We start from the raw sequence: 14678 nt of genomic DNA, 5'->3' as shown, positions 1-14678 counted from the left end.
CTACCACCAGACTGAGCAGTTTGGTGTTGTAACAACCAGTATCTACCACCAGACTGAGCAGTTTGGTGTTGTAACAACCAGTATCTACCACCAGACTGAGCAGTTTGGTGTTGTAACAACCACTATCTACCACCAGACTGAGCAGTTTGGTGTTGTAACAACCACTATCTACCACCAGACTGAGCAGTTTGGTGTTGTAACAACCACTATCTACCACCAGACTGAGCAGTTTGGTGTTGTAACAACCATTATCTACCACCTGACTGAGCAGTTTGGTGTTGTAACAACCACTATCTACCACCAGACTGAGCAGTTTGGTGTTGTAACAACCACTATCTACCACCAGACTGAGCAGTTTGGTGTTGTAACAACCACTACGTACCACCAGACTGAGCAGTTTGGTGTTGTAACAACCACTATCTACCACCAGACTGAGCAGTTTGGTGTTGTAACAACCACTATCTACCACCAGACTGAGCAGTTTGGTGTTGTAACAACCACTATCTACCACCTGACTGAGCAGTTTGGTGTTGTAACAACCACTATCTACCACCAGACTGAGCAGTTTGGTGTTGTAACAACCACTATCTACCACCTGACTGAGCAGTTTGGTGTTGTAACAACCACTATCTACCACCTGACTGAGCAGTTTGGTGTTGTAACAACCACTATCTACCACCAGACTGAGCAGTTTAGTGTTGTAACAACCACTATCTACCACCAGACTGAGCAGTTTGGTGTTGTAACAACCACTATCTACCACCAGACTGAGCAGTTTGGTGTTGTAACAACCACTATCTACCACCTGACTGAGCAGTTTGGTGTTGTAACAACCACTATCTACCACCAGACTGAGCAGTTTGGTGTTGTAACAACCACTATCTACCACCTGACTGAGCAGTTTGGTGTTGTAACAACCACTATCTACCACCTGACTGAGCAGTTTGGTGTTGTAACAACCACTATCTACCACCTGACTGAGCAGTTTGGTGTTGTAACAACCACTATCTACCACCTGACTGAGCAGTTTGGTGTTGTAACAACCACTATCTACCACCTGACTGAGCAGTTTGGTGTTGTAACAACCATTATCTACTACCTAACTGAGCAGTTTGGTGTTGTAACAACCATTATCTACCACCTGACTGAGCAGTTTGGTGTTGTAACAACCATTATCTACCACCTGACTGAGCAGTTTGGTGTTGTAACAACCACTATCTACCACCTGACTGAGCAGTTTGGTGTTGTAACAACCACTATCTACCACCTGACTGAGCAGATTGGTGTTGTAACAACCACTATCTACCACCTGACTGAGCAGTTTGGTGTTGTAACAACCACTATCTACCACCTGACTGAGCAGTTTGGTGTTGCAACAACCACTATCTACCACCTGACTGAGCAGTTTGGTGTTGCAACAACCACTATCTACCACCTGACTGAGCAGTTTGGTGTTGCAACAACCACTATCTACCACCTAAAGACACAGGACAAATTGTTGAAGTTCTATGTTGAAAGTGACAAACAGAAGTTAATGAAAAATAGAAAAACATTGCATATAGGGAAAAAGGAAGGTGTCCCGTGACCTGGTTGGCAACGCTCTGGCCTCACACACTGAGTGTCAGTGGTTCCAGACCTGGTTGGCAACGCTCTGGCCTCACACACTGAGTGTCAGTGGTTCCAGACCTGGTTGGCAACGCTCTGGCCTCACACACTGAGTGTCAGTGGTTCCAGACCTGGTTGGCAACGCTCTGGCCTCACACACTGAGTGTCAGTGGTTCCAGACCTGGTTGGCAACGCTCTGGCCTCACACACTGAGTGTCAGTGGTTCCAGACCTGGTTGGCAACGCTCTGGCCTCACACACTGAGTGTCAGTGGTTCCAGACCTGGTTGGCAACGCTCTGGCCTCACACACTGAGTGTCAGTGGTTCCAGACCTGGTTGGCAACGCTCTGGCCTCACACACTGAGTGTCAGTGGTTCCAGACCTGACACAGGTGGAAATGCTGGGCACGTTTCCTTATACCTGCTGTCGTCTTCACCTAGCAATAAAAAGGTACCTGGGTGTTAACTGACTGGTGTGGGTCACATCCTGGGAAACAATGGAGATAAGACAGTCCATGATGACACACTCAGTTTCTTTGGCCATCTTGGATGGCTAACCCTCAGGGTTAAAAATGTGAACGAATCTTATCTTTAGGATGGAGTGAATTCGTCAGCATCGGAGTGAGCATAAACCGCTTAACCGTTAAACTGTCCAAACGAAGAATTACATTCACTTGCCTAGCACTCCGAACGTAGATCTACATTTTTGTTTACATGCTTTCAAATGGAGATCTACGTTTGGACAGTTTAAGGGTTGATGGAATGTTGATCATGAAACTCACAAAAATCTATCACAACCAACTGAATATTGAAGATAACTATGAATATTCAGCTGCTTACAAAAATTTAAAGAGAGGCACAGCCTAAAATATCTACATATTAACGCTAAAACTATGCCAGTATACAGGTGATAATTCTAGATTTGCTAAATCCCAATCCTGAGCTTAAAAGGTTTTATATCTAGCACTGTCAGCAAAATCTTCTTTGCACAGTTAATTTAAATGGTCAGCTACTTGTAATGAACAATGTTCAGCAATGAACAAAGACATATTTCTCTCTGTCCTTATGTAATAGCTTAGGTTTTTAACCTGAAGTATTGTTCGTGTGCTAAATGGTTCTTCAGTTTCCTTGTGGCGGTATTTTTGTGTCTTTCAATGTTATTCAGTTTAGCTACAACTGAACAATTGCAGAATACTATCACTTATGAAGGGGTTCAGGGAAACCGGCAGGCCGGACTTGAGTCCTGGAGATGGGAAGTACAGTGTCTGCACTCTGAAGGAGGGGTGTTAATGTTGCAGTTTAAAAACTGTAGCGTAAAACACCCTTCTGGCAAGACAGTGATGGAGTGAATGATGGTGAAAGTTTTTCTTTTTCTGGCCACCCTGCCTTGGTAGAAATCGGCCAGCGTGTTAATAAAAAAAGAAAAAATAATAATAAAATAATATCACTTATGAGTCACGTACAATATGTGTACTGTACCTGACTGGCCATGTTATTGTTCTACTCAGTGTCTGGATGCATGCAAGTGGATGTGTCTACGGCTAGGACTGCATATTAATCTGTGAAGTTTTTTCAAACGTTTTAAAAATTTTATGTTTATGATTTAAAGTTTACTGATTTTACTATCTAATCCTTTGAGGGACCAAGCTAGAGTTCTACACCATGAGATCAGCTCACTCAGATAAGCTGTGAGTGGTAAATTTGGGCCTAAATATGAGAGACTGCATCTATAGCATACCAGCATACCACTGGAGATAGCATACCAGCATGCCACTGGAGATAGCATACCAGCATACCACTGGAGATAGCATACCAGCATACCACTGGAGATAGCATACCAGCATACCACTGGAGATAGTAAACAAGGAGATGTCCCAAGGAATAGTGAAGATAAAATACCAGAAAATACTGGTGACATCACCATTGTTAGTACAAGTGCTGAAGATAGTAGAGAGACAGAAAAACACACACCAGTAGGGAATGCAGTCACGAAAATCCAAGGCAAACAGAAATCAGACCTATGCAAATTCTATGCATTATGTATCTGCAAGCATGGAATACCTGGAAAAAACAGATGGGATGTGCAACTTTGACCACCCCAGAAAATGCCATGCCCATATGACAATAGAAAAATGCAACTTCACTTCCTGTAAGCTTTCTACCCTGCAATGTGTCACTCTTCAATTCAGGAAAGACAGTGCTATAGCTTATATTGCCAGACACACCATCTAAAGGGGACAAGAAGATACAAAACATCTAGACCATGGAACAACCTGGGTAGCCACAGCCATTCCAGAGAGAGAGGTTTTTTAGCATCAGGAAGGAAAAAAAGCTGGCAAGAAATGACAGAAATTATACACCAACTCTGATTATTTCTGGAGCGGAATCACAGTCCATTGATATTAGTGCCAGGAAAAAAAAAGATTTCCCCCACACACCACCAATACGACAACATTATCTTTGCAAATATACACGATCTAAAGCCAGCAATGAAAAACAAAATACCTTTCAGCTGTGGACTGCTTACAAAGTCAAACGCAATGTTTGCGGTTTTCACAGAGACCTACATAAAGGATCACTTTGACAATGAAATATGGATCCCGGGTTATGACCTATACAGATGTGACAGAGTGAACAGACAAAATGGAGGTTTGGCCTGTATGTCACAGAGTCACTGATATACTCAGAACTACTAAACGTCTCAAATGACATAATTGAAGTTTTGGCAGTAAAGATCGAAAACCAAAACCTGGTTATTGTAGTTGTATAAAAGCAACTTCCCAACAATTCCAGAAACAGCTTTTGATAATAGACCACTGTCTGGAAAATCTTCCAACTCCTGCCCCAAACATCTTGCTCCTGGGGGATTTCAATCTAAGGCACCTTGAATGGAGGAATGTAGCAAATTGAAATGGAAATGTTTATTTCTCTGTAAAGAATACAATGTGAGGTTTACATATTATAGAATATTAATTACAATTTCTGTTTTTTTTTTATTATTATCAACACATCAGCTATTTCCCGCCAAGGCAGGGTGGCCCTAAAAAGAAAAACTTTCATCATCATTCACTCCATCACTGTCTTGCCAGAGGCATGCCTACACTATAGTTATAAGATGTTATTCCTCCTTGCCCTATACATAAAATCACAGCTTCCCTATCTTCATCAATTTGTGGTTTACATATAAAATATGAATTACAAAGAAGGCCACTAGCATGCCTCAGCATTTCAAGCTGTGGCAGAGATAACACCAGGAGGAAGCTCAGATGAAAACTCGCACACACATGAGCTTTTAAATCTCTGCCCAAAATTCACTTTAAACCAGCAAATAATAGCGCCAAAAAGACTGGAGAACACACTGGACCTTATCTTCATTAACAATGATGATCTGATAGAAAATATTACCATATCAAAAATGTGATCAGTCACAAAGGACCCTTCACCAAATTCAACGTCAATAACAAAAATATAAGGTGGGGGCCAAGTCAACTAGGTCCCAAATGATGTAAACTGGGAAGATATCCTAAGCAACACAGATCCAAATCTATGTCTAGAACAGATTAACAGTGTGGCACTCGAAGTATGCTCAAGGCATATACCTTTAAGAAAAAGGAAGAGAAGTTGTGAACTAAAAAGAGAAGGCGCTCCCTATACAGGTGAAAGCAAAGAATAAGAGAGCGGCTAAAAGAGGCCAATATATCTGCAATACATAGGGAGACACTTGTCAGAGAAATAGCAAACATCAAACTTAAGCTAAGGGAATCTTACAGGAGTCAAGAAATGTGGGAATAACTAAGAGCCATAATTGAAATTGAAAGGAACCCAAAATATTTCTTTTCTTATGCCAAATCTAAGTCAAGAACAACATCCACTATTGAGCCCCTACTTAAACGAGATGGGTCCTACACAAATGACAGCGAGGAAATCGGTGAGTTGCTCCAATTAATCAATCAAGTTTATTCTCCAAATGGATTACAATGCGAGGTTTACAGATTTTGGATATTGTGTGGTTTACATGTTATAAAATACTAATTACAGAGGGAGCCACTAGGACACCTAGCATGGCTAGGCATTTCGGGCAGACTTATGTTAATTCTTAACTCTTAATTATTACAAATTATGGAGTAAGTTGGTATTATGGCTAAGTGACTAAATCATAGTTTTTGAGTTTAGCAATGTGAATGCTTTTGTTTTGGCACAATACATAGTTTCTGTATTGGAGTATCACAGGCAAACTTATGACTAGTTAGGATTCATTATTTTAAGATTAAGATTCGTATTTCTGTGTTTATGGTCAAATGGGTGAGTGAGTGTAAGTATGAACCACCAGGTGGTTTTCATATAGTTAGTTGATGGGGTGTATCAGGGAGATAAGATGTTCTGCTCCAGTCCCATTATGGCTCAGTTTATAGTGAGTAACTAACCAGACTCAGAGTGAAGATCCAAATGAATTTTTTATGAGCGAGACACAGAATTTGGTAGACTCAAATCTGACATTATCTTGATGCCAAATGGCTTCAAAAAGGCGATAAAAGACATACCCATGCATTCTGCCCCAGGCCCAGACTCATCAAACTCCATGTTCATCAAGAACTGCAAGAAACTCCTGTGATGTGCTTTTAACATCCTATAGAGAGGGAGCATGGACACAGGGGTCATCCCAAAACTGCCAAAAACAACAGACATAGCCTCACTCCACAAAGGGGGCAGTAAAGCAATAGCAAAGAACTATAGACTGATAGTGCTAACATCCCATATCATAAAAATCTTTGAAAGGGTTCTAAGAAGCAAGATTACCACTCATCTAGAAACCCTTCAGTTACACAATCCAGGGCAGCATGGATTAAGAGCAGGTCGCCCCTGCCTGTCCGAACTACTGGACCACTATGACAAGGTCCTGGATGCTCTAGAAGACAAACAAAATGCAGATGTAGTATACACAGACTTTGCAAAAGCCTGTGACAAGTGTGACCATGGCATAATAGCACACAAAATGCATCATAAAGGAATAACAGGAAAAGTTGGTACATGGATCTATAATTTCCTAACAAACAGAACACAAATGGTAGTTGTAAGCAGAGTAAAGTCTGAGATAGCTAATGTGAAAAGCTCTGTTCCACAAGGCACACTACTCATTCCCATCCTGATCCTCATCCTCATACCTGACACAGACAGAGATGTAAGCCACAGCACCGTGTTTTCCTTTGCAGATGACACCCGAATTTGCATGACAGTGTCCACCATTGAAGACACTGCAAGACTCCAGGTGGACATCAACCAGATCTTTAAATGGGCCACAGAAAACAATATGAAATTCAATGATGAGAAATTTCAATTGCTCCGATATGGAAAACGTGAGGAAATTAAAACTATATCAGAGTATGAAATAAATTCCCACCACACAATAGAGTGAAAAACTAATGTAAACGACCTGGGAGTGATCATGTCAGAGGATCTCACTTTCAAAGACCCACAACACTGCATCAATCACATCTGCTAGAAAAATGACAGGAAGGATAATAAGAACCTTCAAAACTAAGAATGCCAAGCTACATGAAAATCACTTCCTGTGAAAACAAAAGAATCAGACGATGCAACATCCCCCCAATGAAAAGCAGGGGTGTCACTAGCACGTTAAGAGACCATACAATAAGTGTCAGGGACCCAAGACTGTTCAACTGCCTCCCAGCATACATAAGGAGGATTACCAATAGACCCCTGGCAGTCTTCAAGCTGGTACTGGACAAGCACCTAAAGTCATTACTTGGCCAGCCGGGCTGTGGCTCGTACGTCAGGTTGTGTGCAGCCAAAAGTAACAGCCTGGTTGATTAGCCCTGATCCACCATGAGGACTGGTCACAGACCAGGCCAAGGGGGTATTGATCCCCAATACCCTCTCCAGGTATACTCCAGGTATGGTAAGTGTGCACCGTAAAAACGAATCCTGCAGCATGCAGTGCATAATGAGGAAAAAAGACAGTTTTTGGATTAAAACAGCGACTTTGCGGTGTATTATCATATGTTTTTATGGTTGAATTTGAGGTTTCTTGGTTTTAGTACTGAAAATGGCTAGAAACTGAGCTCTAAGTATGAGAAATGTTCGATTTTTGCCGATGTTCAAAGGTAAACAAATGATATCACTCGTCCAATACACATCAACTGGTCTAATATACATTCCTGAATGTGCTAATATTATTTATACAATTATTATAATATTGAATAACAATAAATCTTCTATTTTTTGGAGTGAATAAAAAATCCAAATGGAATTCATGTGTAAAGCCTTGAAAGATAACTAATAAACAGAGGAAATGTTATTTTAGTGCCAGGAATGTCTGCATTGTTTATTCTGGACCCTATTTTGAAATTAGAATATTTTGAACTGTGTTTGAAATTGGCCAAATTACCAATTTCCGATCACTTTATTGAGCAGTTGAAATAGATGATTAGGTGATTTCTTGTGCTCAATAGATAAAATGGAACAAATACTAGCAAAATAGCTAAGAATTTAATCTAATGAAACAATGGAATTGGCCGAAAATAGGACTCACATTGGGCAAAATCACCAGTGCATAACAGCAAAATTTGCACGAACATAATTTAGTCAATTTTGTATCAAATTTCATACTTTTTGTTTTCTTACCTGAAAATTCTTGGACCTTGTCAGGAATTTTCAGAGTGGGGTCTGGACCTTCAAAGCATTAATAAGAGTACATTTGCACTGGAACACGACCAAAACAAACCTACAGTGTATAAATGGCTGCTTTTGTGTATTACTACCATATACCAGTATGCATTTTACTTCTACTTTTTGTATCTGATAATGTTCCGTTAATATCAGGATTGTTTTAGGCGACTAAAAATATTACTGGATTGTCTGATGGTACACCTGCTGATTTTACTAACTCTAGCATCTGATTTACCTACCGCTGCTCAATGCTAACAAATCTTTATAAATATGATTTTTTTTTATTATTATTAACACATCGGCTGTTTCCCGCCAAGGCAAGGTGGCCCAAAAAAGAAAAACTCTCATCATCATTCACTTCATCACTGTCTTGCCAGAGGTGTACTTACACTACAGTTATAAAACCGCAACATTAACACCCCGCTTTACGAACACCTCCCAATGCGACCAATTATGTAAGTGTATTTATGTAAGTGCGTTTGTACGTGTATGTTTGGGGGTCTGAAATGGACTAATCTAATTCACAATATTCCTTATGGGAACAAATTCATTCAGTACTGGCACCTGAACATACTTCTGGAATGAATTAATATCATAAACCGGGGGTCCACTGTACTTCCCATCTCCAGGACTCAAGTCCGACCTGCCGGTTTCCCTGAATCCCATCGTAAACGTTACTTTGCTAATTTCTGTTATTTATTCATCATTTTATACAAACTAGTTTACACGATTATATATAGAAGCTTAGATTCCTGTCTAGCACTAAAACACTTCTCCAGGCTTAGGTTGCAGCCTATGATCAACATAACCTTCGGCCTCCAAGATGATGGGTAAATCTTCTAGATTTATTTAAAAAAAAAAAAAAAAAGCGTCTTTGACACAGTAAAATAGGGTATCTTCTTTTTGATCCTCCTCTTCCTTCGATAAAATCTGACTGCTTTCAATTACCTGACTCTTTTCCATGAGCACAAAAATAGAAGATCAATTACCAGCACACAGGTACTACCCCAGCTATTACCACCACGACCATTATCATCACCAAAACTACCAGTACCACTTCCACAACGATTTTTTTTTTGGTACAGTGCAGTACTGTGTTTAGATTTGGGTCCCATCCCCAAGCTATTCCATTTTATAAATGAAAAAATACAAATATTACAGAATTAAAAAAAATCCAAAATTCGAAACACTTCCAGTCCTGAGCATTTCAGATAAAGGATTCTCATGGGATTTTTTGGACTTAAGGATGACCCTATCCATTAAAAGAATGAAAATCATATTAATGAAAAATCTTCAAAGTAATATTATGAGTAACTTACTAATTGTTCAAACGTAAATCTATGTTCACTCGCGTAGCGCTCCGAACGTAGATCTACATTCTTTTTTTACATGCTTTCAAATTGAGAAAATAAAAGTCGGAGCGCTACCTGCGAAAACATAGATCTACGTTTGGACAGTTGAAAAGTTAATCAATAAGGAGTTAAGAAGTTCACAACTTACCCTACAGACACTGCCCCGCCCAGTGGAGAGAAGGAGCAATTAAGCATAGAGTCTCCTGCAAGTGCCGACCCCATGCTCTCTGGTTCATCTTCTTCGCTCATCAAGTTCCAAAACCGCAGAAACCTTCGAAGAAACAACTGCAATCAAATGATGATTATAAAGAATAAAGAGGCACAATACCGTGACTGGAAGAATACACAAATAACCTGCACATACGACGATGAAATTTATGACATTTTGGTCCAACCTGGACCATTAATTAGTCACAGGTGTGACCAGTATGGTCTAACTTGGACCATTAATTAGTCACAGGTGTGACCAGTTATGGTCTAACTTGGACCATTAATTAGTCACAGGTGTGACCAGTTATGGTCTAACTTGGACCATTAATTAGTCACAGGTGTGACCAGTATGGTCTAACTTGGACCATTAATTAGTCACAGGTGTGACCAGTTATGGTCCAACTTGGACCATTAATTAGTCACAGGTGTGACCAGTTATGGTCTGTGATGGACCAAAACATCATCTACAGTTTCGGTCTCTTATGTGCGAGTTATTGTGATAATTATAACTTCTCATTCTGGGGAAACATTAGAACTTTCCCCACTAATAAACACTCAAGGAAGGTTCCTTGATGTTGGTGAGGGGCTCTTGATTTAGGGAATTGAATCTGTGCTCCAGTTCCCTGAATTAAGCCTGAATGCCTTCCACATCCCCCCCCAGGTGCTGTATAATCCCCCTTGATTATAATAATAATCCCCACTAATAAACACTCATGAATGGCCACCAAGTAGAAAACATTCAAAATCGTTCGTTGAATTATTTCAGTTCATGAAATCACAATAAAATCACAGTAATAAAATCACAGAGTAATAAAATCAGAGCAATAAAATCACAGAGTAATAGAAATCACAGAGTAATAAAATCACAGAGTAATAGAAATCACAGAGTAATAAAATCACAGGGTAATGAAATAACACAACTGCCCTGTGAGTGTCAGGACTGGCCTGTCATGGATTCCGTGATTTGATTTAATTACATTTGGAAAAAAGTGATGATCCAATCATGGTTATTCAACAGTACAATCCAAAAAAGAACTCGAAATCAAAAATTGCTTTTGTAATATCATAAAATTTGAGACCTGAAAGGTGCGGCTAGTAATGAGTGATGGAGAACTGCACTAGAAATGTGAAGTATGTAAGACAGGTGGATGTATACATTTCCTAATGTAAGTGCAGGATTTTATGAGGATGATTTTGGAAAACAGATAAGTTGGAGAATGAGACACATTAGCAACTTTTAGGAATCTTTACTGTGGTCACATTTCACTTACGAGAGGCTTCTTTAGTCAAATAAAGGTGCTCATCGACTAACAATGGAGTTACGTTGTGATGAACCCATCGTAAGTTGAATATGAAAATATGATAATAAATAAGTAAATAAATAACTACTTTCACTGAACAGATAAACAAATAATAATTGTAACTAAACACAGTAGACCCTCAATTTTCGTCGATCCCCTTTATTGCTGATTTCGGTTTTGGCTGACATTTTTCGTTGATTTTTTGGTTCTGCTTTTGTCAATTACCTCCATTTTCATCGATCGTATGGAACCTGTCCAGTGCCCAGCCTGCAGACAAAGCCACCTCCTACACGCATTCTCAGCCAGTGTAGCATTGTTTCTCAGCGAGTGAACATATTTTGGCAGGTCATATGAAACATTTCATAATAATCCATTGTTTTTGCCACTTGTTTATTGTGTGTGACTGCTAAATAGGTGACCATGGCCCCAAAGAAAGCTCCTAGTGCCAGTGCTTTGGTAAAGAAAGTGAGGAACACAATATCTCCCAGTGCATAGACCTTATACATAAGGCTTGGCAGGAAGTAGCTTTCAGGATGATAAACTCTGCTTGGGAAAAAGTGTGGCCAGATTGTGTCCGAAAGAAGGATTTTGAAGGGTTTGAGGCTGACTCTGTCGACCCTACACCTGCTGTGCAATCAAATGTGACATTGAGGAATTCTATGGGGTTGGATGTGAGTGGCGAGGATGTGGAAAAGTTGGTGGATAACCACAATCAAGAGCTAACCACTGATGAGCTGAAAGAGCTTCATCTGCAACAGCAACAGGCCACAGCAGAGGAGGAGGAAGAAAGATGGAAGCAGGTGCCCTCTTCAGAGATTAAGATTTGTGCAATGTGGACTAGGGTGCAGTCATTTGTGGAGCAACATCACCCTGAGAAATCTGTTGCCATCCGTGCTGGCGACTTTTACAATGACAATGTCATGTCCCATTTTAGGGACATTTTAAAGAGACGCCAGAAACAAACCAATCTGGACAGATATCTTGTGCAACAGGGGTCCAGTGACTCTCAAGCTGGTCCTAGTGGCAGTAACCCTTTGAGGGTCCACAGGCCCTCTCAGAGACTTGTTCTCAGGGTCCGCTAAATTTCAAAACAAAAAAAAAAAAATTAATTTTTCTTATGAAAAGATAGTTCTTTTTCTAAACATTATAGGCTAAACAAAAAATTTTTACCATCAATACTTACCGAGATATGGAGGCGTGAGGTTTACACAAAATGCCCCATGTATGGTATCATTGCCAACTGCCGTCACCCGGTATTATTTGTTTTTGTTTTTTAGGTACTACAGTGGACCCCCGGTTAACGATTTTAATCCGTGCAAGAGGGGTAATTGTTATGCGAAATAATCGTTATGTGAATGAATTTTCCCCATAAGAAATAATGGAAATAAAATTAATCCGTGCAAGACACCCAAAAGTATGAAAAAAAAAATTTTACCACATGAAATATACATTTTCCCACACACAAAGAGAAGGATACATGCACAATAGTAGAGTAGTACATGCACAGTATATATTGTGCATGTACTAGTCTACTAAATGAAGAATAAATGACACTTACCTTTATTGAAGATGCAGCAATGACTGATGAGACACTGTGTCCTGGGAGTGCCTTTTCCTCCTGAGTACTGTAGGTCCTGTTTGGCATTTTCTTCCAGAACAGGCCTTATCACACTGTGTATGCCACTACGATTCTTAAATCTCTCAAACCAACCTTTGCTGGCTTTAAATTCACCAATATGAGCACTAGTTCCAGGCATTTTCCCTGTTCACCTGGGTGTTAGTCGACTGGTGTGGGTTGCATCCTGGGAGACAAGATTAAGGACCCCAATGGAAATAAGTTAGACAGTCTTCGATGACACTGACTTTTTTGGGTTATCCTGGGTGGCAAATCCTCTGGGGTTAATTGTTTCTTGGTATTCTCAATAAGCCACACCAACAACGGTGCTACAGCAGCAGCAGCAGCTGACGGTGGTACAGCAGCAACAGACGGTGGTACAGCAGCAACAATGCTACAGCAGCAGCAGACGATGCTACAGCAGCAGCAGACGATGCTACAGCAGCAGCAGACGATGCTACAGCAGCAGCAGCAGCAGCAGACAATGATACAGCAGCAGCAGACGATGCTACAGCAGCAGCAGCAGCAGACGATGCTACAGCAGCAGCAGCAGCAGCAGCAGACAATGCTACAGCTGCAGCAGACGATGCTACAGCAGCAGCAGACGATGCTACAGCAGCAGCAGCAGCAGACGATGCTACAGCAGCAGCAGCAGCTGACAGTGCAGCAGCAGCAGCAGCAGCAGCTGTACCACCAATAGTAGCGATACTTATCAATGATCTTTTTCTTCTTCTCTATTGTAATTCTCACCCTTATTGCTGTAGGGTTGGCACTAGAAGCTTTCTTGGGGCCCATGGTCACTTATTTTCCAGAAAAAGCACCGAAAACACTGTAATAATACGAAATATTCCGATTGTATGCTTGGATGTTACCGCGGAGGCTGGCTGGTAAACAATGCCACCGGCGGAAATTGTGAGCGTGGCTCAGGCCGCACATTGGACGCGTCTCGGAGGAAAATCGGTAAGCGGGTTTTTAAGCGGTATGTGAGGCAAAATTTTTGCAATTAAAGTAAGCGGTATGCGAAATAATCGCTATGTGATGCCATCGTTATGCGGGGGTCCACTGTATTTTCTATTATTTTTTCTTTTTCTTTTCCAAGTAACTTTTATGGCCTGTGAGACCAACATTAGCACTATTTTAAAAAAATTTCTCTTTATTTACTAAACAATAACTCCACAAACATTGTTGTCCTTATATGGTTTATAATTGTTGTTTTCACACACAAACAATATAAAATGTTGTTTATTACTATTTTTCTATATTTTATATACACATACACAAATAACCCACACATAAAAGAGAGAAGCTTACGACGACGTTTTGGTCCGACTTGGACCATTGACAAAGTCAGTGTGACTTTGTCAATGGTCCAAGTCGGACCGAAACGTCGTCGTAAGCGTCTCTCTTTTATTTATTTTTTATTTTTTTTTATTATCACACTGGCCGATTCCCACCAAGGCAGGGTGGCCCGAAAAAGAAAAACTTTCACCATCATTCACTCCATCACTGTCTTGCCAGAAGGGTGCTTTACACTACAGTTTTTAAACTGCAACATTAACACCCCTCCTTCAGAGTGCAGGCACTGTACTTCCCATCTCCAGGACTCAAGTCCGGCCTGCCGGTTTCCCTGAATCCCTTCATAAATGTTACTTTGCTCACACTCCAACAGCACGTCAAGTATTAAAAACCATTTGTCTCCATTCACTCCTATCAAACACGCTCACGCATGCCTGCTGGAAGTCCAAGCCCCTCGCACACAAAACCTCCTTTACCCCCTCCCTCCAACCTTTCCTAGGCCGACCCCTACCCCGCCTTCCTTCCACTACAGACTGATACACTCTTGAAGTCATTCTGTTTCGCTCCATTCTCTCTACATGTCCGAACCACCTCAACAACCCTTCCTCAGCCCT

The 14678-nt window shown here is 40.7% G+C and overlaps 1 protein-coding gene across 2 annotated transcripts in view; it reads right to left on the bottom strand.

The window, feature by feature from the left end:
• Window positions 1–14678, bottom strand: part of LOC128702590 (WD repeat and SOCS box-containing protein 1-like) — a 484629-nt gene that overhangs the window by 26758 nt on the left and 443193 nt on the right. For both annotated transcript variants that reach the window (XM_070105233.1, XM_070105234.1), the window contains one exon: window positions 9791–9913. In XM_070105233.1, coding sequence (XP_069961334.1) covers window positions 9791–9913 — 123 coding nt within the window. The remainder of the gene's footprint in view (window positions 1–9790; window positions 9914–14678) is intronic.

Source organism: Cherax quadricarinatus, chromosome 98 (genome assembly GCF_038502225.1).
Source record: "Cherax quadricarinatus isolate ZL_2023a chromosome 98, ASM3850222v1, whole genome shotgun sequence".
NCBI classification, from domain to species: domain Eukaryota; kingdom Metazoa; phylum Arthropoda; class Malacostraca; order Decapoda; family Parastacidae; genus Cherax; species Cherax quadricarinatus.
The sequence above is the reverse complement of the archived record's forward strand: the minus strand, read 5'-3'. Positions and strand labels throughout refer to the sequence as shown.